Source organism: Ammospiza nelsoni, chromosome 7 (assembly GCF_027579445.1).
Source record: "Ammospiza nelsoni isolate bAmmNel1 chromosome 7, bAmmNel1.pri, whole genome shotgun sequence".
In the NCBI taxonomy this organism is placed as follows: Eukaryota; Metazoa; Chordata; class Aves; order Passeriformes; family Passerellidae; genus Ammospiza; species Ammospiza nelsoni.
The window spans coordinates 25,451,941-25,476,689 of NC_080639.1; the positions used below are offsets into that span (position 1 = coordinate 25,451,941).

The 24,749-nt window shown below is 47.5% G+C and overlaps 1 protein-coding gene across 1 annotated transcript in view; it reads right to left on the minus strand.

The window, feature by feature from the left end:
- Positions 1 to 1,202: 1,202 nt before the first annotated feature.
- The window catches only part of IGFBP2 (insulin like growth factor binding protein 2), a 55,620-nt gene continuing 32,073 nt past the window's right edge, over positions 1,203 to 24,749 (minus strand). The window contains exons 2-4 of the mRNA XM_059476224.1: positions 6,032 to 6,255; positions 4,491 to 4,631; positions 1,203 to 2,704 (exon numbers count right to left, since the gene is read on the minus strand). Of these exons, the coding sequence (XP_059332207.1) occupies positions 2,537 to 2,704; positions 4,491 to 4,631; positions 6,032 to 6,255 (533 nt within the window). The 3' untranslated portion in view covers positions 1,203 to 2,536. The remainder of the gene's footprint in view (positions 2,705 to 4,490; positions 4,632 to 6,031; positions 6,256 to 24,749) is intronic.

The window sequence follows — 24,749 nt, forward strand, 5'->3', positions numbered from 1 at the left end:
GCAGCCCCCTGCACTCACTGCCTCCTGCCCCCATAGAGTTTCCTGGTGCTCCTCAGCACTGGCAAGCTCCTCAACATGTGTCAGTGTGAAACTCGCTGCAGGGGGTAGAAGAAAACAGAAGGGGAAGAAGTCCAGTGGTGCTGCCTCCCTTTGGGGAGTTCAAAGGGAAAACAACAGTCTGCTGGATGCAGGATGTTAGGGCCAGCAAAGAGCCTCTCCTTCAATGCTGCAATTTTAATAGCATGGGGTGTTTTTTTTTAATTTTTATTATTATTTGCCTCTCTGTGATGACCAAACACCAAGCTCTGCTGTCACGCACCCTTTGGCAGCACTTCTCACCTTGGGAGAAGGTGCAGGACACCTCTCCACAGCCGTGTAAGTGGAGCAGCTCAGCCAAACTCTGGTCACATACAGAGCCTGTACCTCCCTGCACTTCCCAACAGATTCACAAGGACCCATGTGTACAGCAGGAATATAGCCAGGCAAAGGAGGAGTGACACCAGTTGCTCCCTGCCCACATAACCAGGGCCAGTAACAATAAAAGCTCAGCTCCCATTACTGCTTGTTGGCCATGGACAAAGGATGAACAGGGACAAATCTGTGTGTGATGCATCAAGCAAAGAAATGTCCTGCCAGCAGTGTGGAGGGGAAAGACAACAGTTTTGTGGCATCCTATTTAATTTATTCCAATTTTATGTAGCTCAGCTTTCTTAAAAGGGAAGAAGGCAAACAAATAAGAAAACTTCCCTATTCCTAAACAAAACAAAGTACAAACTGCAGATGAGAGCCAGCATGTGCAAGTTTTATATGAAAAAGCAGAACACCCTCAGATGTTAACAGAAAACAGCATCATTTTTACAGTCACTTGGTTTTGCACGGAGGTGTGTTATCTTCTTTCATTTGCTCCCATTCATACACATCCACATATGCCCATCCCCGACTTTCCAAAGGGGGTTCTTCCCCAGTCTCCTCCACTGCCAGGTACAGACCCCTGCAAAGGCACGAGAGCCCTAATTTAACAAAGCCCACCTGAGCCCTTCACACTTCAGATCTGAAATGTGGGTCCAAGAAGGGGGACAAGAAACAACAAACCATTTAAGAAAAACCCAAGACATTTACTCCAGGGAGAGGGTTTTTGCAATTGCCCTAACAAGGACATCCATATTTAATTAAAAAAAAAGGAAGAAAATAATAAAACCTCCTTGCTTAGGCAATGGGGAAGTTATTTATTCTCAGCATCAGTGTGTTCTGTACAGAAAGAAATCAACAGGTGAATTAACAGCAGAGACACATCTCTCCCCAGTATGTCCAGCACAAAACCTCTCAGAGCACCTGGAATCACTTGGATTTCATCTATACAAATGTGTATGTGGGCAGAGGAGTGTGAGAGTGTATGAGCGTGTGTTTGTGTGTGTGTGTCTGTGTGTGTGTGTGAGTGAGGGCCTTTACAAAGCAAGATATATATTGTAATTTACTTACAAAAAGAAAAAGTTATGTGCTGAATAACAGATGCTCACTTCAGTCCCAAGCAAAAATGGAGGGACAAGGGCAGCTGCTTGGGAACGCAGGTTTTAGATGTTTTGTTTTGTTTTTTCCTATCTAGAAATAAAGAAAAAATGAATGAGAGAAAGAGAGACATTCCCTGGCTTGTTATCCTAAATCTACACACGCATCCTTCCACCCAGCCTCGGCAAGTTCATTTTAGCTCCCTCGGCATAAGCTGATCCTAAGAAATACTGTGCAAAAGCCCTTCAAATCCCTTGGAAAAACAAGCATTTAGCTTTGCTATCACCCAAAGACCCCATGCTCCCACACCAGTGGCTGAAGCTGGGCCCCTGCTGATTTGTCTGTGCCCCAGCACAAGCAAAGGAAGCACCCAAGAGTGTTGTTAGGGGACAAGGTGGCAGTTGTCTCATCTTTAGCCCTTTCCCCCACTGCTGCTTCCTTGGGGAACACATCCCAACTATGGTGATACGTTCAAGCTGGGAATCCAGGGTCTTTCTTCCTTTACTCCCTCCCACACCACATCCCATGCCAGGACTGATGGCCGGGCTGGGGCACAAGAGACTGACTGGCAGGACACAAGAGGCAGGTGACAGTATTTACAGTCTTTGGTCTTGGGGAAGAGAGAAAAAGAGGGGAAAAGGCTGGGCTCTTTCAGGTTTTTTACCCTCTCCCACTCATAGCAAGGGGTTCTGTGCCCAGGGAGGAGTCAGGGAGCACATGGCACTCTGTGCTGGAGGGTGCAGAAAGATGCCACAAAGCAGCAGGGAGGGCAGGGCTGCAGGGCGAGGAGCAAAAAAGACCAGTTCTCTGGTTTATGTTGGGTGAAAGACTAAGAAAGCAGTCCCTTCTCCTTGCAAACCCCCCACCACCTTCCCCTCCCCTTATCCCTCCCCTCCCCAGGAACCAGGCAGCTGAGGAAGGAGGGCAGCACCCAGTCTCTTCCAGAGCCTAAAGAGACACGCTGAAACCCATGTAAAATCCAGCACTGGGGCCACAGTGAGCCACCTCCAGCCAGCAAGATCACATCTGTCTACAGGCTCCGCAGGGCGTGCGCTCCCCGGTCCTCCTGCTCGTGGGCTGTGTAGAAGAGGTGGCACTCGGGGTCCCCGCGGATGGTGGGCGCACCCTGGATCACCTTCCCATGGATGGGGTCCACGCACCAGCACTCGCCACGCTGCCCATTCACCGACATCTTGCACTGCAGGGAGAGGGACAGGACACATGTCAGAGTCAAGAGAAGGACAGAACAAACCACCTCCCAGGTCACCCAGCCCAAAGCCCCAGCCTCTGGTGATCTGGCACTAGTTTAGATTCAGGCAAAATCCATGGGATGCTGTACTCAAACCCCCCAGGGCCTGTGCTGCACCGGCAGCGTTACTCCAGCAGTCCAGGATGAGGGCTGAACCTCTTTCTTCAGGGACTGTGCCAGGGACCAAGAAGCCAATTTTAATTAACCAGAAGGACAATTGTCCATGAAATGCATCACCCTTTGCCAACTGTGGATGAAAAGCATCCAAAGAGACAAAGATCCCTTGGGAAAGAGGGATGAAACAGACTGACAGAGGATCTGTGTAAGATTCTTCTCACCTGCAGATTAGGCTAAACAAACATCAGATCAAGGCCCCCACAGCCAGACCAAACAGAGATTCACTTATGCCAGAACAGAGGCAGGGACCATGGTGCATCTGGACCTGGCCTCTGTCCTCCCAGTCTTGTTAGAGAAAAGTTTCTTGTCTAACAGTTATCCTCCTCTTGCCCTGCAGTGCTGCAGGCACTTTGACCCTGATGTTCATCCCTCCAGCCCCAGCAGATGCATTTCTGAACAGGTTGTAGTGGGAGATGCAGAGGTTACTCCAAGCAGGCCAGTGCAGGCTGACTTGTTCCTCAGGCACAGGGAGCAGCAGAGGCTGTTTTTCCTTCTGTAGCACACAAAGCATCACCCACAGTGTCCGGGCTCATTCCCCAGACATGGCTCATCTTACAGGCAATCTGCCACCTCTGCTCCATCCAGCCCTTCCAAGTGTGCTCATGCTGGGGGATCCAGCCAGCCCATGGGGCTCTTCAGGGGTGGATGGGTGAGGGCCCAAGTGGGACAAAGACAGGAGAATGGACAGAGGGAGATTCTCTCAGAGCATCCTGGTTTTTTTTTAATGCTTCTGATGAAGGGATAGAAGTAGCCCTGAGTAGAAGGCCTAGCCATGAAAAGAGGATGGATCCCCTCCAAAGGCTCAGCTATAAGGAATCCTCATATGCAGGTACTATTCACAGATTACTTCAGTCAACCCTGCACCAGCTGTTGTTCCTGCTGTTTTTTCCCAGCAGTTTTTTCCCATTCCTCAGCCACTGACACCTGGTGGTTTAGCATGAATGAAGCCAGAAAGTCAGAATTCAGACACACAAGTTTTCTGAGTTCTTGTGGGTCCCATAAATACCTTCAGAAGCATGCTGCACTCCAACCCCCACCCTGCCTGGAAGGAATCCCTCCTGGATCTGGGGGACTAGCCTTGACTTGTGGAAGAAAACCAGTGAAGTACAGTAGAAACCTTCCTGACTCCCAGAAGCACCTTCTGCTTTGTCGGCAAGACTGGTCAGTATTCAGTCCCTCTCTGCTTTTTTCCTGCAGCAGGGCCCAGACAGTACAAGATCTGGCTCAAAGTTAAAAAAAATAGACCTGGACAGATAAGCAGCTCTTATGGGGAAAACTAAACTGATTCTCCATCTCTGGACTGCCCACGGCCATGTGTGGATGTGCATTTCATCTCCACTTGCAAACTAGTGGCTGCAGAGGTACAGGGGTGTAACTAAACCTGTCCATGCCACGTGCAGCATTTTCTATTTACCCCACACCTCACATCATGCATAGGGTATCAGCCCAGCCCTGAACTATGCATGTTCTGTGTCTGCACATGATGGGGACAGACAGTGAGCCGAGAGCTGCTGCTGGAAACACAGACAGCCCCAGAGCCTCCACTGTCCCCTCTTACCTGTTTGAGATTGTACAAGCCATGCTTGTCACAGTTGGGGATGTGAAGGGAGTAGAGGTGCTCCAGGGGCCCTCGCTCATCTGGCAGCCGCATGGTGGAGATGCGTTCCAGGACCTGATCCAGCTCCTGCTGACAAGGGGTCTGAAAACAACCCAGAAAACAGGAAAAAAATTATTGTCAGGACAATGGTACCATTCAGCATCAACACTGTGGACAATGGTAACACCAGCAGGGGTGAACACATGAGCATCCCTAAAGACACATGTTTGCCCCAGGTCCTGCTCCAGAGTTCACCTCCAGTCACCCAAAATCAGAGTTGTGCATAGACTTGCACATCTCCCATGTAGCTGACTGGTACAAGAGCCAACATAATACCAGATCCCAAGTCCTGGATACAGGGGAGAAACCTCAGAGGGTACCATGGCTCCCACTGGTGGTGGCAAGTGACATGAAGCAGGGCTAGTCCGGATAGATCAGGAGGGTTTCCATGAGCATAGCCCAGAGCACACACCTGTGATGCAGTTTTGGCCCAGAAGTACAACTCAAAAGCATGTGAGACTCCATGAGAGTGGAGAGGGAGACCTGGGAATGGGAGTACCCCAAGCCAGCCTCTGGAGGCATCCTTCTTGCTCCACAGCAGCTCCCAGACAGGGCTTCCACCCAAGGCAGTGTGGCTGAAATATGCCTGATGTGAGGCAAACTGAGTCCACACCTCTCTGCTTTTGCAGTGCGTGAGGTTTTCTTTGCAAAGGAGCAGCAGCAGTGTGTGAACTCTCAGAGCTGATGGTGCCTGCATTTTACTTCGAACTTCTGTTTTGCCAAGCCTTTGGAAGGCATGAGGACTCTTTTAAAGCTCCTTTCTGTCCCTGTGCTCCCCAGATACTAATATTCTGTATGTTTACAGGGATGTATATCGTGGATCCTTTGGGGTGGGTTTCAATCTCCATCTCCACTCCTATCCCATCTAGTTGCCTTGATCAAGCTTCCCACTAGAGGGAAGCCACGGCCAAGAACTGGATAACAGACAGGGACAGAAAAGTAGACCGGGAGGTCTTAGAGCACTCTCCCTGCTACAGGACAGTCACACAGGTCATCCTCGGGGCTTGTGGCCTTCTTTAACCTGGACTGGGGCTACCCTGCAGCAGGCAGACAGACCTGCTCCTAGCCCCTCAAATCCCCTTGGGCCATGCCTACTTAGGGAAAAAGGGTGTGAGAAAGCCAGCCCATGGGCAAAGGGCATGCCTGCACTCCTGCAGAGGTAGGTGCTGAGCCAGCAGAAGCCCCCCTTCCAGAGGTGAAGCTGCAATGAAAATAATGCCTCCTGACCAGCATATCAAAGTTCATCAGATAGTGTGTTCAGGCTCAGCATCAGAGCAAAAATGTTTGCTTCTCCTCTTCTGCTTCTCCCCACTTTTTTCTTTCAATTTACTTTTTCTGTTTTTAAGACAGTTTATTGCAGGTGCCATTTAGGATTTGCATTCAGCATTTCCCAGTAAGCCCACAGCTGCCCCCCTTAGCTCCCCACAGCCCTGCCCTCTCACCCTGCCCGTCGACAGCCGTGACTTCTTGGAGTCCTCATGGTTGTGATGAGCCTTGCTGACTTTGCCCATCTGCCGCTGCTGCTCGTTCACCTTCTCCCTCATCACTGCCAGCTCCTTCATGCCCGTCTTCATGGGCTTCCTCCCTCCAGCTCCACTCAGGATCCCCACGGTGCCATCCACGTGGTTCTCAGCGAGAATGCTCTCAGAGCGGTCATCACCATTATCTGCAGGAGACGGGGCAGACAAGGAGAGTGTCCAGCTCAGTCAGGCGCTGCCTCACATGTTCATCCTGCCCTGGATCATTTTCAGACGTGGCTGGTTACCAAGCCATAAAATCTTTGCATGCAAAAATTTTAAATTGCATTATCCCTTTCATCTGGAAGGTGAGAATAGATTCTTTCATTCTGGAGTTATTACCACTCTAAAAGACAGTTTAGAGAGCAGGGGAAATCGCTGCTGGAGAAGTTCTTTCTGGCTTTTCTGTGACCTTCTAAATTACTCCCCAAGAATGCAATTTTCCCATTAGAAGTCCAGTTGGATTAGAGATGCCAAGTGTACTTCAGTTCCAGCACTTAAAACCACAGTGATTAGTAACAATACCTTGAGTCCATCTGTCATCCCCCAGAGTATCTCCAGGAATACTTACTCAACATTCATGTGCTAAAATAAATTCTCAGCTCTGCTTTCAAAAATACCTCAGCTCTGTACTAAGGCCATGTGGCCACCCTAACATCCTCTGGAGATCCTGCCATTTCAGAGACCATCATCCTTGCCACACCATCTTTCCCATTGTCTCTCATATACTGTGTTACTCATTTAGTTTCTACCTATTACTGCATTTGCTGACAGTGGAACAGTCACAACTCTGCCACTGTGAATGCCACAAGATCCCAGCTAGTACAGCCATTTCAAAATCAGTTAGGGGAAATCTGGGGATTTCTGGACTTTTTCCATCTCCTCTGCTCTGTTATTTATGCATTTTCCCAATTCACCAAAATTTGTGAGAGCAAACCTTGCCACAGCAGGACATGATGGTCACAATGCTGCAGCCACCAGTCTCTTTGGACTTTGCAGTGGCAATGAGGAGAGATCTCAATTCCTCCTGGTTGCTTCTAACACCTAGGAGGTGACAGCTGATCACTCCCTTTTGCCTGCTCTGATCTGGCTGAGAAAGCACAATCTAATACTATAGCTAAATATAATATTGAAGCTGAGCCTGAATTAAGCTGGGACTTGAAGCAAGACCTCCAGAGGTCCCTTCCAGCCCAAATTAGGATTGAACCCACATATGCACATCACTTCCCAGTGCCAGGCTTTGTATGTATGTCTCTGCACAAAACCTCTTCAGCAGCTCCATAGGTATTATACCAGGGGACAGACCAGGCTGTTCTGGTGATGGTGACTAACAGGAAGTGTCTTTCAGTATTGCCACGGAAGAATTGTAGCCCCCAAATTCCCAGCATTAGAGCTCTCTCTGGCCCCTCCAATTTCAGCTTTCCAGCATTATGGAAAACTCAGGCACTTATCTAGATGTAAAGAAATCATATCAAACTGTGCATGATGCAGGACAAGGAATGATTTAGCTCACATAACAGTGCTTAATTTATAGATCTCTCCTGCTTCTCAGAGGACGAAGCATACAGAGCATTTACAGATGTTAACAGTTCCTTTTTTCAGAATCTGCATGATGTTGTTTATCTCTACTGTCAGCATAGCCCTACTGTCATGACAGAGTGAAAAAATATAATAGAAAGTGTTTTATTTCTACCACAGCTTTCTAGGCTCTTTTCAGGTATTACAACCTCAAGCTCACAAAGAAGAAACTGCGAGAAGAGTTTCGTCTGAATTCACTCAGCAAACATGCAGCTGCCTGATGCCAGGGTGGCCCAGGTGGGCTGGACCAAGGAGCCATCCAGCCCAGCCTGCCATTCATGAGAGACCATCAGCAGCTGTTGGGAGCAGAAGGACCATTCCCAGTCTGTGCTGCAGACCAGCAGTAAGAGCACTTTCATGGCTGAAGACTGCATCCGATCCACAGGATTGAAAAGTCACCAAAAGACTCAACCCTCAGTGGATTTGTCCAGTATCTTTTTGAACTTCTTCATGATTTCCAGAAATACTAAATGCATTTGGTCTGCAGGTTTGTAGCTGCTTAGGTAGCAACTGAAAAGCAAACATGGGGCAAAACCAATCTGGCAAAGCCCATTAGTTTCCTCAGTTCTGGTTCCAGATGAGAATTGAGACCAGGTTTGATAGCCAGATGGGCAAGCTCAAAGTCTAGGCTGCTGTCTGGTGATTGCTATCTGGCCATCATCCTAGGAGTCAGACAAGCAATATTTTGAGCAGGAATATTCTGTTTATACACCAGTCTCCCCATTAATTAGAAACACATAGTGAGAAGAGAGAAGGCCATGAGGCCGCCTTTAGAGAGAATAACTACAAAAGCACCATGAAGAGATGGGCAAGGCTGAAAGGCAAGGCTGGCTTAGGAGAGTTTTAGCCTTCTGACCTCTTTTGTGCTCCTCTCCTTGGTGCCCCCCATGTTGTCAACAACAGCAGAACAAGGGCAGCAGCAGGGCAGATTCTCAGACACACTGCAGTCCTCTGCTTCATTCAGAAAAAAAAGGTACAAACTGACAGAAAAGCAGCAAACTGGAAGTGATGTCCTCCCCCATCCATTCTCACTCCCTTCCTGCCTCCAACTAAAACACAGAGACATCTGCCCAAATAAGCACTGTGCTAGTAAATGCAGGCGAGCTGGTAAGCCTCTTGTCGGCTGATTCATTCACAAAACCTGCTTCTGATAATATTTTTGTTCATTTTTCTCACTTTCCAATGCTAACAAGTATCAGCCCAAAGAAAACCACTGATGGGAGTGGAGTGTGCAAGTCAATGTGCATGAACACACCCAGAGACAGGAGAGATTGGTCTTGGCTCCCCAGGCACCATCACAGGAGCAAGACTGGATCAGCAGCCAGGAAGGCCTAGCTGCTATTGACTGTAAGCTTTCCTCTCTGAGGCCAAGTCAGTCACGGTGAGCCATGCCTTTGACCCTGCTGCCAAGCCGGATTGGTCCACCTGGGGCTGATGGCAGAGCCCCATCACAGCTTTTCCCTCTCCCAAATCTGTGCTGCTCTTAAGAGAGACTATCCTGACTTGGAGCTTCCAGAGGTGGCTTCATCACAGAAGGGAGAGACAGAAGAGTTTGGCCGCATGTGCAGAGCACCAGCATTTCTTTCAGGACAAGCTGCATGCACAGGAGAAAGCTGAGCACCAGGTGTGATGGACCACATTTGAAAGAGCAAAAGGGCTGGGGAGCAACAAGAGTGGAAAGATAAAGACTCAAGGCCAGGACAGCACAGAGCATGACACAAGCCAAATAACCCCTCTTACAGCTAGATAAAATCCTTCCTAATGCTGCCTGAAAGCTGCAAGTCATGCTTGTTTATTACAATCCATGAACTAATGAAGCCACCTACCGCCCCTACTAGCCCAGGATGGGCAGGTATGTGATAGCCCCAAGACACAGAGCCCTAATCTGTCTGTCATCCTGACCAACGCCTTTTTGCTGACCAATTTCAATTCACACTAAATATATCTGTAAGGGAGTGGTGCCAAACTCCAAAACAATTGTTTTATAGTTCTTTCTTACGGCATGTGGAAAACATCTCCTGTGTTATTTCAGATCAAAAGGTAGAGAGCTTTGTGCAGGGTGGGACAAGTGTGGCAGAAATCTAAGCAGATAGCTGAAGTTCTCCTGAATGCTGACGCAGAGTCCATGAAACACCTCTTTACTTGCCAAGAAAACGATTTCTTTATGGCCTTTTTCAAGGAAAATTCCCATTTGCTTCAATGGGGCGAGGACTTGGCTGAGGAAAAAGCCTGTTCAAATGGCCATCAGTTAATGTCTGTAGGGAGCTGCACCGTCTCGCCAACATTCTCAAAAGCAACTACCAATTTCCAGTGCTAAAATTTTCGGGAATCTGGTTTGAGACCTCTAGGCACCTTTGCCGAGACAGCTGAGAAACAGAGGGGCTGAAAAACAACCTGCCATTTCCAGACCTACGAGAAAAAATGTACCACACAAAAAAAGGCAGCTGCCTCAGGTTAAAAATATATTTTTATCCCTTTGAAGAGCCCTGAAGTGTATCTGGGCAGCAGAACAGGATGGAGCCAGTAGCACTCACTTAGCACAGGAGAGCCAGGCTCTATCACAGGGAGCACACACCATGCCAAGGACTGCAGCCGCCCTCGCCAGTGCTGCTCCTGCTCTCTCTGCACTTGCTTTCCTTCATCAACAGCTTGCCCAGAGGGTTTCACGTGCATTTGCTTATCTGCCTAGGGTGTTTGTACAGTGTTTAAATGCTGATTAAGGTCCCAGACCCACAGAAAGTTTCACCCAAGTGGCCTTCAACACGCTGCCTCAAACCCCACTATCTGGGGGTCCCAGCTGTGTCCCGGGCTGGACAGGGCTTACATCTCCCTCCCGCAGCAATCACAGCCTCCACTGGCCAGCACTTTCCTTCTGAAGATGTCTGAGAGCTTTGCAGTTCATTAATTACCCTGAAGACAGAAAGGTGTTCATCCTGAATTGCACATGGTTAAAGAAAACCAAAAGAAAGGCACAGAAATAGTTGAGAATGCTGCCCAAAGTCATGTATGGAATATATGGGCAAATCCAGAAGCTCAAGTCCTGGCCTGGCACCATGTACAAGAGTGAGCACACTTGGGATTGCGGGAATGCAGCATCCATGAAGAGGTTTTCCACCCTGAGCAAGTGTAATCTGTCTTATCTAGGTTTGGGAAGATTTTTGCATCTTTTAGCTTTTTGTGTCTGCAAGTTCTATCATTTCAACATAATTTAAATGCCTTATTGCTTGCCACTTTTTATTTTAAAGAGCAGAGCTGCGTGTCCCAGGCTGCCAAGAAGCCAGTGCTTGTCCTGTGCAGCCTGAGAGCAGACAGAGCCTTTAAGCCTGACCTTTCGTACACACAACAGCCCCACTAGAAGAATTACTTGTAGGAAGGTAGGTAAGGAGCAGACAAACCCCAACCACAGCCCCAGTGACCTCTGCCTCATCAATATGCAAAGTGCTTCAAGAAGAGCCCTGGGCAAAGGTGCAACAGCTCTGGTGTGTGTGTTATGACTTGGAACTCAGAAACCTCAGAAAAACTTTGCCAACAAGGATTATACTGGCATTGCGATTTCCTCACAGCAAGAGCTGCCAAGAACAAAGCCCACACCTACGCCCAGGACCTCTGGCCCACACCCTACCCCCAGAAAGGACCCAGGGTTTGCTGATCAGCACTGCCAACCTGTAAAGCACTGAGCACAGCATCCATCCACACTCAGCTGGCAGCAGAGGGAAAATGTGGGAGCACTGGTACATGGTCTGGCCCCATCATCATCCAGCCAGTCTGGATGCAGCTGTCCAGAGGCAGATGAAACCAAAGCACCCACTCAAGTTTCACTCTTTACTTTGCACAAAAGTGCATCTGGAAATGCCAGAGAGAGAGCATAAGCAATGGGCTGTGTAGGACAGGGAGCAATGGGAGAAGGTCACACATCAGAGAAGCAGCATCAGGAACAGCATCTCTCACAGAGGGCAACCATGGATGCTCAGGGGAGGGGCAGAAAAAAAGAATTACAGAGCAATTCTTCCTCTGCTCTCCTCCTGGCCATTGGCAGCTCAGACACCAAAGCTATTTCATCTAGACTAGGTTTAACAGCCATTGACAGACCTAAGAGGGAAAAGCTGTGCATGACCATTTCTGGATTCAAGTACAGGGACACCCCCATATTGCTTGCTGTCCCCTCTCCTCAGCCAGCAGCCTGTTCTGCTTACCTTCATCCAATTCTGCACAGGGAACAGGTTATGTTTAAAGCTGTTGATTTGGTTCCAAAGGACTTCCAGAGGTGTCTGTACCACCCAGCCTTGCAAGGACTGGCCTGAACATCAGCATCCCAATCTCTCAGAAACACAGGCTACCATCATGGGACATGGATCACTTCAGAGCATCTCTCCATCTGCTGAAGAGTTCCCAGGACTCTCTGCCTGCCTGCACTCCCAGGGTTATTTCATCACACCAACTTGCTCAGTATCAGTGAGGAATTGCACACCACAGCCAGAAAATTCCCACATTAGTCTCCAAGATCTTGCTTTACCTCTCTGATAAGCTGTCCACAAAACACTCACACATCTCCTAGGGCAAAAAGCCCTGAGGGCTCTGCAAACACCTTTTTTTTTTTGTTTGTTTTTTGCCATGAGATCTTTTCAGCCCATCTCTACTAGCAGGGAAGGCAGGACTGGGGAGGGAACAGGGAACGGCATGTTCTGGCCAGGGGTTGCTTAGCAAGCTCCTCTCCCTACCCTGAGCAGCTGGCACTGAGGGGTGATCCAAGGGGCACCCAGTGCTTTCCTTTGACTCTGGCATCCTACAGGAAATGCTTTATGCTCCTCCAAAGTGCCAGGGACACTGACTCCGGGCAGCACAGCTTTCAGCAGCTCGCTTTGCTCTCTTTTCTCTGCCTATTCCTGGTGGCTGGAGAGCTCAACTTTCCCTCCTCCATCCACCTGGCTCCACCCAGAGCCAGAGGAAAACCTCTTACCACTGTGCCCCGTAGCACACCTGTGCACCTCTGCACACAAAGCCCTCCAGGACCATGGGACAGGCAATGCTGACATGAAGCTGATGTCAGATGAGGATAGAAGAGGGACCAAGATGTCCCTTCCCCCAGGCTTTACTTCAAACAGCCTTTTTTTTCTTTTTTTTTTTAACCATGTTTGTAGACTGGTATCCCAAGGATACAGGACTTGTGCAATTACACAGCCTACTTCTGTGTTTCTGCATGTATGTTTGTATGACTGCCTGTCTCTCTATTAGATCTCCTCCCCCTCCACCTCTCAATATATCTACAAACACGTCAGCAAATGCCAACTGCATCTCAAACAGGAACACAATTCACAAAAATAGTAAGTTTCCACCATTTCATGGAAATGTGCAACCAGGCTCAAGAGAGACAAAATAGGAGGGTTTGTTTTGTTAGTTTTCTTTCCAAATTATTTTACTGAAGGGCTGTGTAGCACATTACCAGCCCACTCTGTGCAGACCCAGCAAAGCACAAACCACTGCTGGGGAAGGTCTGCTCCAGCCCTCCTTTTGCCAGCAGTGAGCCTGCACGTATTATTTGCAACATCCTGCTCTCTCCCACACCAGCTGTTCACTGTGTGCCAAGAATGGTGAGAATGCTGTTCAGGACCCTCAAAAATGCATGAGAATGCTTCAAGTCCCTTCATTTACCAAGCTTCCACTTACAGTCCTGCTTTTCTTTCACAGCTTCTCCCAAGCATGGAGCTACTGTGCATCCCAGTGCACACCTACAGCAGAGACACTCTGGACTTAGCTACAAGCTGAGGCTGAGGAGCCAGAGGGTCTCATCTCATGGCTGATGACAGTGTTTTTGTGCAGGTACTTAACCTCAATGTGTGTGAAGGCAGCATGCTCAGGGGAAAGACCTTTAACGCATTTGGAAGGTTTTGCTGAGTGAGGCTCTGCAAGCTCCCTGCCACCATAAAAGCATTCCCCCTTGTTAGTGAACCGTATCTCAGCCTTTTCAACACTGTTCTGCAATTAGCCCTCTGCAAAGCTCCAACCTTCCCAGCAGAACCAAATGAATTAACTTGAAAACACTTCCCAGCTTAAATTAATTGCACTGCAGCTTCCCAATTTGACATTGACCCTGTCTGTAAAATCCCCAGAGTTGTTACTACTTAGTCATTAGGGGCTTCTGCCTGAATGAAAGAAGCCATTAATCCTACCAGACCAAGTCTCTGCTCTCCTTCCCTGCTCACTCACATGCATCTGTGTGGTCTTCAGGCACCCCCAAAAAGCCTGAACCAATTTCTAGTATAAGATCAGCACCTAAATCCTTGGTCCCTATGAATTTCCAGATTAAAAGTGAATCACAAAACTACCTTATTAATTTCCTGTAGTTTTAACTGCTGTGTTTGAATTACCTGTATTTCCACAATGGAAACATGGGCTCGTCTCTAACCCCAAGTCCAAATCTGTCAGGGGTTTTGCACCCCACAGTCCAGAGTATGCAAGCACAGGAGAGTTCTCCTTACCACAGCCTCCATGAGGGTGCCTGCATGTTCATTACTATCTAGATGATCTCTGTCTGGCATTGGGTTGCTGCACCTCTCTTTCCTGCAGGAGAGCCAGATGCTGCCAGCATGACAGGAGCTGTGAATCTCAACAAGGCTGATTCCCAGGTATATACTCTGCAGCCTGCCAGGAAGGACTGATGAAGGACTTATGATCTGATGGACACAATCACAAACAAGAAACTCTTCAAAATCATACTAAATGTTTCTGCTTCATCACCTATTTTGGGAAAAATTATAGTATAGAGAACCTTTCCAGACTATTCTCCTATTTTTAAATTATTACCTTTTCAGGTGCAGGCAGCAACAAGCAAACGCCATGCTAGCTGGAGACAGACTCAGTTTGAACCTGCAGAGAGATGGACTACTAGAGGAAGTACTCACATCTGTCCCTGTCTCTTGGATAGGGTGCTTTAGCCAAACACAAGACATCTTGCTTCAAGGAGAGGTGGCTGAAGGAAATTTTGTGAGTTCTTTCATATAAGCAGCTAAGGGAGATAGTGTCTGAAAATGCCCTCTGCCTGTTCCGGCTCCTCAAGAATAGACAAAAGCTCACCAAAAAGATGTCCTCTGGCTCTGGAAGCCCAACTGCAATTCACTGATTTGTGGGTAACCACTTGGTGCCTGTTCACAAACCCATCAGCATCAGTGGCTGGTGGGGAAGTGGCTCTGGACACAGCATGAGCAGAGGAGCCTATGGCAGAGTACTGCACCATCTGGGAAGGCTGTGTAGAGCACAGCCAGAAATCTGACCTTGGACCCTCAAAAAAGTGGAACATTCCTCAAAACTAGGAATAAAACCCACCAATCAAAAAAACAAAACAACAAACAAACAAACAAAAAAACACCACAAAGAAAGCAAAAAAAACACTTAAAATGCAAAAAGGTGCTTCATCCTGCCTGTGAGAGCCATCTCTCACCTATCTCTGGTATTGCTCTGCTCCCTTCTCAGCCACATTGCCTTCTCCAGTTATTATGCACACAAATGGAATGAACTTCAGTCATTTGTATTACTAGTTTTTAAATAACATCTCACTTTTCCAAAGTCAATTTTCCAGACAGCAGCTGAGGCCAGGGCTCTCCTCACCACCCACCCAAATCTCATTGCACATTTCCTAAAAGTCTGCCTTTTTCAAAACACACTATTATTACAGTAATTTCTCCCAAATTCTCAGAAACTCTGCCAGAGACCAACAGCCAATACCATCAGTGTCACCTTAAGGTCTGCTGGACCGACTGTCCCCATGCAGCCCCTGAGCCCTTAAAGCCAACCCTGTTTGCTTTTTCCCCAGAAACCTGCCTGTTCCCCAGGCACAAAACACAGTGCCTCCAAGTAAAACCAGAGCACTGAACTGTAGGTAGAAGAGGGAGTATCTGCTGCAATTTAGTTGAGCCTTTTTTGCCCGCGAGCATCTCCCAGCTGCCTCCAGCACTCACAGTCATTATCTTCCCTCCTCATGAGGGCTATTACTTAGTTGCTATATCCCACATTTAAGCCACAAATTGAGCTGTTCCCAGATTGTGTTTTTTTCTCATTTGACATCCAAGCTAAGCAACACCACAGTTGTTTCAGGTTATGTCAAAACACTTTGGCCATCTGTTCTTGGGGCAGTATTTCACTCAGTTTTGCAGTCACTTTGCTCAATTTCTTTAACCCTTGTTTTACCCTTCTCCCAGCTGGAGGCAGAGCAGAATTTGAATCCTTGTGTTCAAGTACTCCATGAGAAAGGACTGAACCAGGTCTTGCATGTGTATTTGTTATGCACATTTACTATTTATCTTAGTATGTGCATTTACTGAAACAAGGCAACTGCCACTCTCTAAGGATAAAATCTTCACTGACACAGCACTGCTACTGAAATAACAATGAATGCACAGTCAAATAATGCAAGGCACCTTCAGTCAAGTAATGGAAGTCACCCCAGCGACTTCCAACCTCCAGAGCCTGCAGCATGGCCACATCCATGCCAGCTGGACTTCAGAAGGGGAAGATTCCTCCCCACAGGTGTGAGGGAAGCAGTGCCAGACAGCCCGCTCCTTCACTGTGATGATATTGCTTTAGTCTCTTGCCTTTTTTCTATAAAGGGCTGGATCTCATTTTGTTGGAAAAGACTCTCTATTTTGGGCCACCCATGAAGCTGCCCAAATTCAAACCTAGGGAGTTTGTAGACTCCTGCTGAGCAAAAGGCAGGAAGAGAGAGTCATAAAAATGTGGTAGAGGAAGGAAGAAAAGACAGGGGAACATCAGTAGCTGCATTCCCAAGGAGAATGGAGGCATTGCAAAGCTTAAGAAACAAACCACCACAGAACACGGGGACTGAGACAAACGTGATAACCCAGCTGAAGCACTGGAACAGAAGCTCGGATGCACATCAGTCAGCTTTCCACTTAAACAGCTCCAGAAAGCATTTTGTGTACAGCCTGCCAGCACACTCAGCACCAAGCACCCTGGTGTGCTTGCTTTACACCTGATCTATACAGCACCCCTTTCTTGGCCAGATGATTTGGATACTACTTAAAGCCCTGGAAAAGATCCAGGCATGTGGCAAAGAGCACATGAAAAGTGGGATCTGATGATACACTGGGTGGGATGGCCCCCAAATTAGAGAAAACCACCCCTGCCTTTGTAAACAATCCAAACAGTGAAACACTGAGCTTCGGCAAGGAAGTGCAGGGGATCCCCCAGCTTCAAGAAGAACTGGTGTTCCCATGGAACTCCCCATAAAATGCCAAACACCATAAGCTGGCTTGTAGCACATGGATGTTTACATCCCAACTCCAAACCAGCCCTGAACATGATGCACACCTGATGTGGGTCAGCCTCCCCAGCCACAGCCCAGACAGCTGCTCTGCAGCAAGTACAGCTCACACTGTACTCTGCTCATGTTGTACAGCATTTACTTGGCCTGTATTTATGGTATTTTGGAACCCCCAAATTTTCAAAGCAAAATGCAGCAGTCATTATAGGGCATATAAGTCCCCAAGCACAGGCTCTGGGGAAGGAGCTCACCAAGGGAGGCACCAAACCATCCCAGGAGCCCTAAGGTGTGAGGCTGTCAGTAGGAAGATTGCCCAGAGTGCTGTAACTCGATCTGCCCTCAGACCACCACAACTGGAAAGCACTGTACCCACAGCCAGCCCAGAGGAAAGGGGGAAGGAGCCAATGAGACAGTGGAGAACAGTCCCCAGCAGCTACACACGCCCTTTCATCAGTCCCCAGAAAAAAAGCACTGCTGCACTATTTCCCATCAGGAAGCAACAGGCACCAACATCAACCTCCACCACACTTGGTCCATAAAGCTCCACTTCACTGGAGCCACTGTTGCCACATCTGTTAGTGTTTTAAAGCACATACATCTGGCTTAATTGAGCACTTGACTTTATTGCTGCTTTATCTCCATTTTCTGAACAGGCCTTGGAGAAAGGGCTTTATGTGGCTGAAGTTTGCGTCTTTCTTTCTTCATTCTTCCTTTTTAAATTTTTTTCCCCACTAAATTCCCACCTGAAGCAGGAACAAAAGCTACTATGACAGCTGCTCACAATCTCTGGGGCTGCTTTTAGGAAAGTCTCCTCTCCAGACAATAAACCCCATGCTAAATATTCTGGTTTATGTGCTTCAAAGCTGCAGACTTAAACCTCACCAATCCTCCCTTCCCATTGTTTTCCCAGCAAAAAATCAGAATTAGTGGCAGAAGGTGGTATAGTACATGTCAGGAAGAAAGAAAAAGGATCTTGCTGCCCCTGCTGTCTCTGAAACTTTGCCTCTGCCAAGTTACAACAAACAGGAAAAGCAGAATCAAAACACAGCCCCCATGTACCCCTCCAACCACCTAGTGCAGGCTGTGCCAGTGCCAGCTACTGCTCACAAACAATCACACTGTGAGACTCCTCTGGCACATCCTTCCAGGTGGCCTGAACAACAGAAGAGCCCAGCTCAGGAAGCCTGCATTTGATGCATGCAGTGCTTGAATCCCTTCCAGAAAGCACAAGGGTCCTTCAAGCCCCCAAACTGAGGAGAAGTTACCTGAAATGCCCTTTGCCATCTCCTGTTTGCCTGTTTCCCTGTGAAACCAGAAGCCAGGCACACAGTAGCTGGGAACATAGAGGAGCACTGCCTGTAAAGTTAGCTGTTCTCCCACTCAGCCACTCCAAATACTTTTCAGTCACTGAGAGAAGTTTTGATGCCTCCCGGGGCAAGGAGTTTGGGCACCTTTGCTGGTCGGTGGCATCCTCACAAGGGCCCATGCCCAGCATCCTTCCACAGCTTTCAGGCCATGATGTGGGATGGGCACCATCCCAGACAGTATTTTTCTCCCTGCAGACAGAGGCTGAGACTGCTCAGCTGGCCGCCTGACTGTCACGGGGCACCAAATGCACACAAATACATTATGCTGCTTAATACTAACACAGAATGCAACCCACACAATCAGCCCAGGAGCTCCATACCTGCTGAAATCAGGACTTTTGCAGCTTCAGGGTAAGTGGCCGAAGTGATGTTTCATCAAACCACCACACGTCATGGCTGTGATGCAGCAATCCCCACAATCTGTTTCAGGCACCCAGAAGGAAGCTCCTCAGTTACACCACCACTTGCTTTTCATGTGCCCAGCAGAAATGCTCCCCACCCCTACCAGTCATCTCCCCAGTGCCCTGCCCTGACCTCAGCTCCTTGTTCTCCTGCCTGCCACGTACAAGAGAATGCCCCTCTTCAGCCAGTGTCACACCTTGTGACCTCTGTGGCTTTCAACCTTTCCAATGGAAGCAGGCATCAATGTCCTGCCTGACCCCCTCCAATGAGAATAAGATATTCAAAGCACTGTCAGCTCTCCCAGTGCTGTGTTCCAGTTTGATTTCATGCTGCAGTGCTGAGTCCAGCCATCCTTTATCCCTGCTGCCTGGTATCTTTTCTCCAGTGTCTAAACACAAAAGCCACCCTTGAAGCAAGCAAAAAGCAAGGCATACTAGCAGCAGGTGAATGAGCTCCCCTGCTCCTTCCTGTCCCAGTCCAACAAGACTTCAAACCCAGGAAAAGAAATGTCTGAATAGTGAAGTGAAAGAGAGTCAAAATGTAATTAAACTCTGCACTTCCTATACCAAACTGGCAATGGATGTTCCTGTGTGTTTGATGATTACTCAGGGACTCTTGTTTCACTAGAGAGGAAAACAGACCTGTCTTTAACAAAACAAACTTCTGGATTCCTTGGGAGGAAGGCAGTGAGCAAATTACAGTCTCCAAACCTCTCCCTGCCCTGCTCTCTTCTGCCAGCACAGCTCATAAGCACAAAGCAGACATCTTTCCTATGAAAAAATCCCTCTTTAGGCTTTACAGCTGAACCCAGCTGGACTCTACCTGTGGGAACACCAGTTCAAGTTATCCTCCAAAGGACACCCCATCTTCTATAGTTAGGGAAGGCAGAGAATTTAGGTACTGGTGTACAACCCACACTGACACCCCCTTCAACCATGACAGAGAGGGGACAGCGGATCAGCAGATGGCTTCTGCAGCATTGCTTCCCAAAGAAATGGAGCAGTCAGGGAATGAGCTGCTCCTCTGTGACCAGCAGCTGACATAAGGAGGCCTGTAATGACTGTTCACCTCCTCTGCTTCTAGAAACCAGTGACACAGGGACTTTCCAAGCCAGAGGCTGCACATGGATCATCACATTTCTTAGCCAGCCAAATATCTATCAATTTCTGTACTTCCTTTTAGATGCCACTTATACATCAAGGCCATTTCCAACTTCTTACAGGAGCGACCTTCATAGTTCAGCTCTGTGCCCTGCTTGATCTTTTCATGGAATGCCAAATGAAACTGAAAAATAGTGATCTTCTTGTTCCTGCTTCATAGCTTTCCCTCAGCCCACAGGAACAAGTCAGCAGAAAGACCTAAACACCACAGTGCCAGCCTTTATACTCTGTTGAGACAGGCTTTGAAGACCCCTTAGCCAAGGGGTGACCTTCAGAATGCTAAGTGCACCTGCTGTGTGCCATGCATGCCTCCAAAATCAACCACAGCCCTGGTGAGGGGCTGGGAGCCAGGACACCTCTTCTTTAAAAAGAAAGAAAAATGCCCAGCCTTTTTGCAGCTACAGAAGGCCTTGGCATGAGCTAAGGGCACAGGAACAAAGCCAAAGCACATGGAAAACAGCAGCAGCAGTTCTTACTGCTGCCTAAGTGGAGAGCTGGGACACCACCCCAGAGCAAGGAACTCGCTGCAAGCTCCTGATGAGCTGCACAGAGCGCCCTGACACAGAGACCCCTCCAGTGCCACCCCCAGTGCTGCCCCCCAGCCCATCAGCACTGCCTCTTGTCACACAGTGAAACATGTTGGCTGAGGACCAATGAAAGCACCTTCTAATGGGATTTTTCAGGTTTCAAGGATATCACTGTCTGGCACAGGCTAAAGTAATTAAGACAACTTCCAAGAGACAATCTGGCATTGATTAACCAGCTATTTACCACTGAACATTACAAGTTCCCACTCAAACTCTGCACCAGAACACTTGCTATTTTCCTGATTGTTTTCTCCCTTGCCCCATTCCAGTGTCTCACAAAGCCCAGCTGTGGCCTCTCACACCCCTCCCTCAGCCTCACCATGCTTTGCCTTGCTAAATAAACCGTGGTGGTGTCAGCCAGACTAAAGCTGAAAGGCTTCCTGAGGGTTAAAGGGAAAAGCAAGTTGCTCTTGGCAAACAGATAAATCCAGTTTTCACTGAACAGGTCTCAAGATGGACAGCCACAGCCACATGTGCTTGCAATCATATTTACATTTGAGTCCTCCTCCTGAATACCAGTAGGAAGAATACCAGAGTAAGAAAAGCCTTGGGTTGATCTCATTTCTGCCAGCTTCATTTGGCTGATCCCTACACAGCCACGGATCCCTTCATCATCAAGTTCCTCCAGACCAAAGAGATCCCTAACGCCACAAAAGCTGAGTTACCACCTTATTTCACTACTCCCTCCTACATCACATAGAAAGCATACCTGGAGGAGCAGCAAACAGGTAATGCTGGAGGGAGGGGTTTGCAGTGAGCAGGGAAGAGTTACTGGCGGCATTTAACACCTCACAGGAGGAGTAATTCGAACTTTGCATTCAAAGACAGGATTTGTTACAGGACCAGAGAAGGTAGAATGGGTATGTACAGTTTCAGGGCACTTTCACACTCTCTCCATGTGTAATACCACCAGCTGCTGTCATCCTCTCTTTAAAAGGGAATTAGGAAGGCCTTCCATCCCCAGTGAGCTCCAGAGGAACAAAATACACCCAGCCTCTGCAGTATGTGAGTCCTTCCCTGCAAAGCTGTATCATCTCTGCTTCTAGTGCCTGCACAGCAGCATGGAAGGTGCATGGAAAGACAAGAAATCGGTGGGCAGGACTTTGCCTCTTTTGAGATCTGCAGAATACTTTGTAAACTGATGGGGCAACATAAATATTTATTGTTAAGGAGGTGTAAGAGAAGAGGAGAATGGAAACTTATGAATAATGAAAAGCAAAAGTGAATAAAACCTGTGGAGATAATTCCACACAAGCATCTTTCTTGTACCTAAAATAGATAATGGAGCGCCACAGAAGAAAGTAGGGCAGATTGGTCAGATAAGATACTAGAAAGGAAAAGAGCAACCAGGGAAAATTTGACTACACCTATTGTTAAGTCTAGGAAAACCAAAAGAACTCTTATTAATATGCAGCTTTTACTGAGATGAAAATTTAATGGATTAGAGAAACATGGAAAATCCAAATAAATAGTCACTGGTATAGTTTACAAAAGGGTTGTGATAGTGTATCATGTTATGAGTGATTTTAAAGTCAAGACTAAGTTTTTTGTAGTGTTCTAATCAAAACAGTGGTTCACATACCAAAAATCTGTGGTCTGAACTGGACCAGGAAGCAGGCTTGAGAATGGGACAGTGTCCTTCTGGCTGCAGACGTGTGAAAAATTAACCTGGGAGCATCAGAAATGGATGCCCTGAGAGATGACCTGCACTGTGTGGAATGATCCCTAAACCAAGCACCTCCACCAAAGAAAAGGGCAGTGCTCAGATCACACCTACTGCAGTGGAGCTGGGATGGAGGTCTCCAGATGATGATTCCTTACAAAAGTGGCTTTGATCAGTTGCCAGAATTCACAAGATCAGCCTGAATCCTTAAACTGGACAGAAAATGGAGAAGCACCCATACAATGAAACAGCCCCAAAGACAGACAAAGGAACAAACCCTTATTAGAGCATCAGCTGGTGGAAAATGTGAGAAGTCATCAGAGAAGTCATCCAGACAAATTAACTTGGAAAATGGCAGAATGCTGATGAATATTTTGCATCAAAACAGCCATGAGCCTCCCCGGGATGTTCCCAGAATGAAACTGTACAATGAGCCATAAACAGTCTGGAGTGCGTCTTGCTCCTTTGCCCCAAAGGCAGCATGGCCATGCTGGGGGGAGCTTGGAAGTGGAGAGAAGCAAATGCTTAAAATCTAACCCTCACTGAGTCACAGGAATAAATCAGTCCAGAAAGGCCTGCTGTAAGCTGGGGAAGAGCCTTCTGGAGGCCTTACAGGCATGTGACACTTCTCAGTTTCTCCCCTACCAGCTTTTGTTTCATTTGCAATTAAAGTATCAGAGCTGCCAGCTATCCTTTTCCCTGTTTCTGTCAGGGCTGTTGGCCTCAGACAACATACCTGATACCTCCTCTTGAGCAACCAATTCTCTATCTCTGTTCCCAACTTTACCACATTATCTGGTCATTGGCATTGAATAAAGGCTTTGTTTTAAATCCTTCCCCCTGCTTACCGTTGCAAATACTCACTTTCTGATCACTTGCTCCATTTCCCAAATCCCCTTTCATTTAAAGTGTAAGGTCACAAAGTACACATTTCCTCGTTTCAGCTCCCCCCAAAGCTGGAGTAGTTTGGCTTGGCTGCGGAGTAAACTCTAGAGCCTAAAGAAAACAAACACATAGGACACTTCTGCTACTCTGAAATGCTGAGCAATAAAATCTCAGTAAATAAATAAATAGAGGGAAACCCTCTTTAGGTCAGAGAATGTCATGCCACTTGCTTTGCTATAATTTAAAATAAAATTAACTTAAACAGGAAGACCAGGGACCCTCACCTAAAAAACAGTAATAACAACAACAGCAAAATGATCTCTCCATTCCCTTTGAAAATTCCATACAGTAAAACATTTTGTGAAACAGGAATACTGCTTCAGCCTCAATCCAACTGTACTGTAAATGAAACCCCAGACTCTTCTGAACACAATTTTATTTTGAATTTGGTCTTGATCATCATTTAGTCACACTAATCTTTAATAATCACTCTCCCATGACAAAACCTGCCTTTGGCCAAGCTGAAGGAGCATTACCATGGCAGGTCAGCACTGTGTCCTGTGTATTGACAAAACCTGGTGGGCTCATGAAGAGAACTAAAACATTTTAGAAAATTCTTCTTTTAAGGAAAAAAATCCTCTATGAGATTAGTGCAAAGGCCTCCTGAACCACTGGACGTGAGACTTGCCACGAGCCACATCACAGCAACCTCCCTGGGAGCAGAGAAGTATCTGCCCTGCCCTTGAGGTATGAGATGCCATATTTTCTAGACATTAATACCTAGGATATTATTAGGGCTGAGTTATGGCATGACATCCTCATGCCAACACTATTTTCTAGCTCACAGTGCTCTTTCCCCTCCCTGTCTTTGTTTTCCTCCTCTAAGTCGTCACAGCAGCCAAGTCCTCCCCGTGGCACAAGCTCCCACTCCCCTGGAGCTCTTCCCTGGAGCACCTGTGCCTGCCTACATCCATTTTTCAGGCTCATGACTGCTGCCGAGGGCTTGCCAGCTGCTTTCCAGGGGGCTAATGCTTCCCTCACCGTGGGACACTTCTGTGTGGACACAGGGTGAGCCTGGGTGGTTTCTTCAAAGCAGGAGGGAAGCCCCCTTTCCCCCGGGATCAATTAACACGTGCAGGTTTTAGCTGTCCACTGGCAGGTTTCACTAGCAGAAGTCCCATTCATCAAAGTCTTCAGTCTGGTCTTTCACTGCCCATCCCAGCACTCTGTTCTATTCGGCTTTATCTCACTCCTGACTCTCAACCATCCACATCATTTATCCTAAAGAGTTTTTCTGGGCTTTCTCTCTTCATAGCAATGAGCCTAACAGTGCAACCACATGTATTCAACATCTTCACACGTACAGTTTCCACCAGAGGTTGTGCTCCTACCCTCTGACTAATTTCAATCAATTTGATTTTTTGACTTTCAGTTCTTACCCTCAGTTTCAAAGATTTAACAATAAAGTAAAATTTGGCTAATACTGTATCCATACCTACATCATCTTTGATCTTCCAGTTGGTCCTTGCTGCACAGCAGCTTCAAGTCTGATTTTATTTATGTAGCTGAGAAACCTGTTGCTATTTGTTTTAATTTCTTTTGCCAGACCTAACGCAGCATGACTTCTGGCAATTCTCATTTTATCCCTACCCTTCCTGACCTCTAAGACATTGCTTTTTTTGCCAATTAGTCTTTTTTTCCATTCCTTACAGACTCTGTTTAATCCC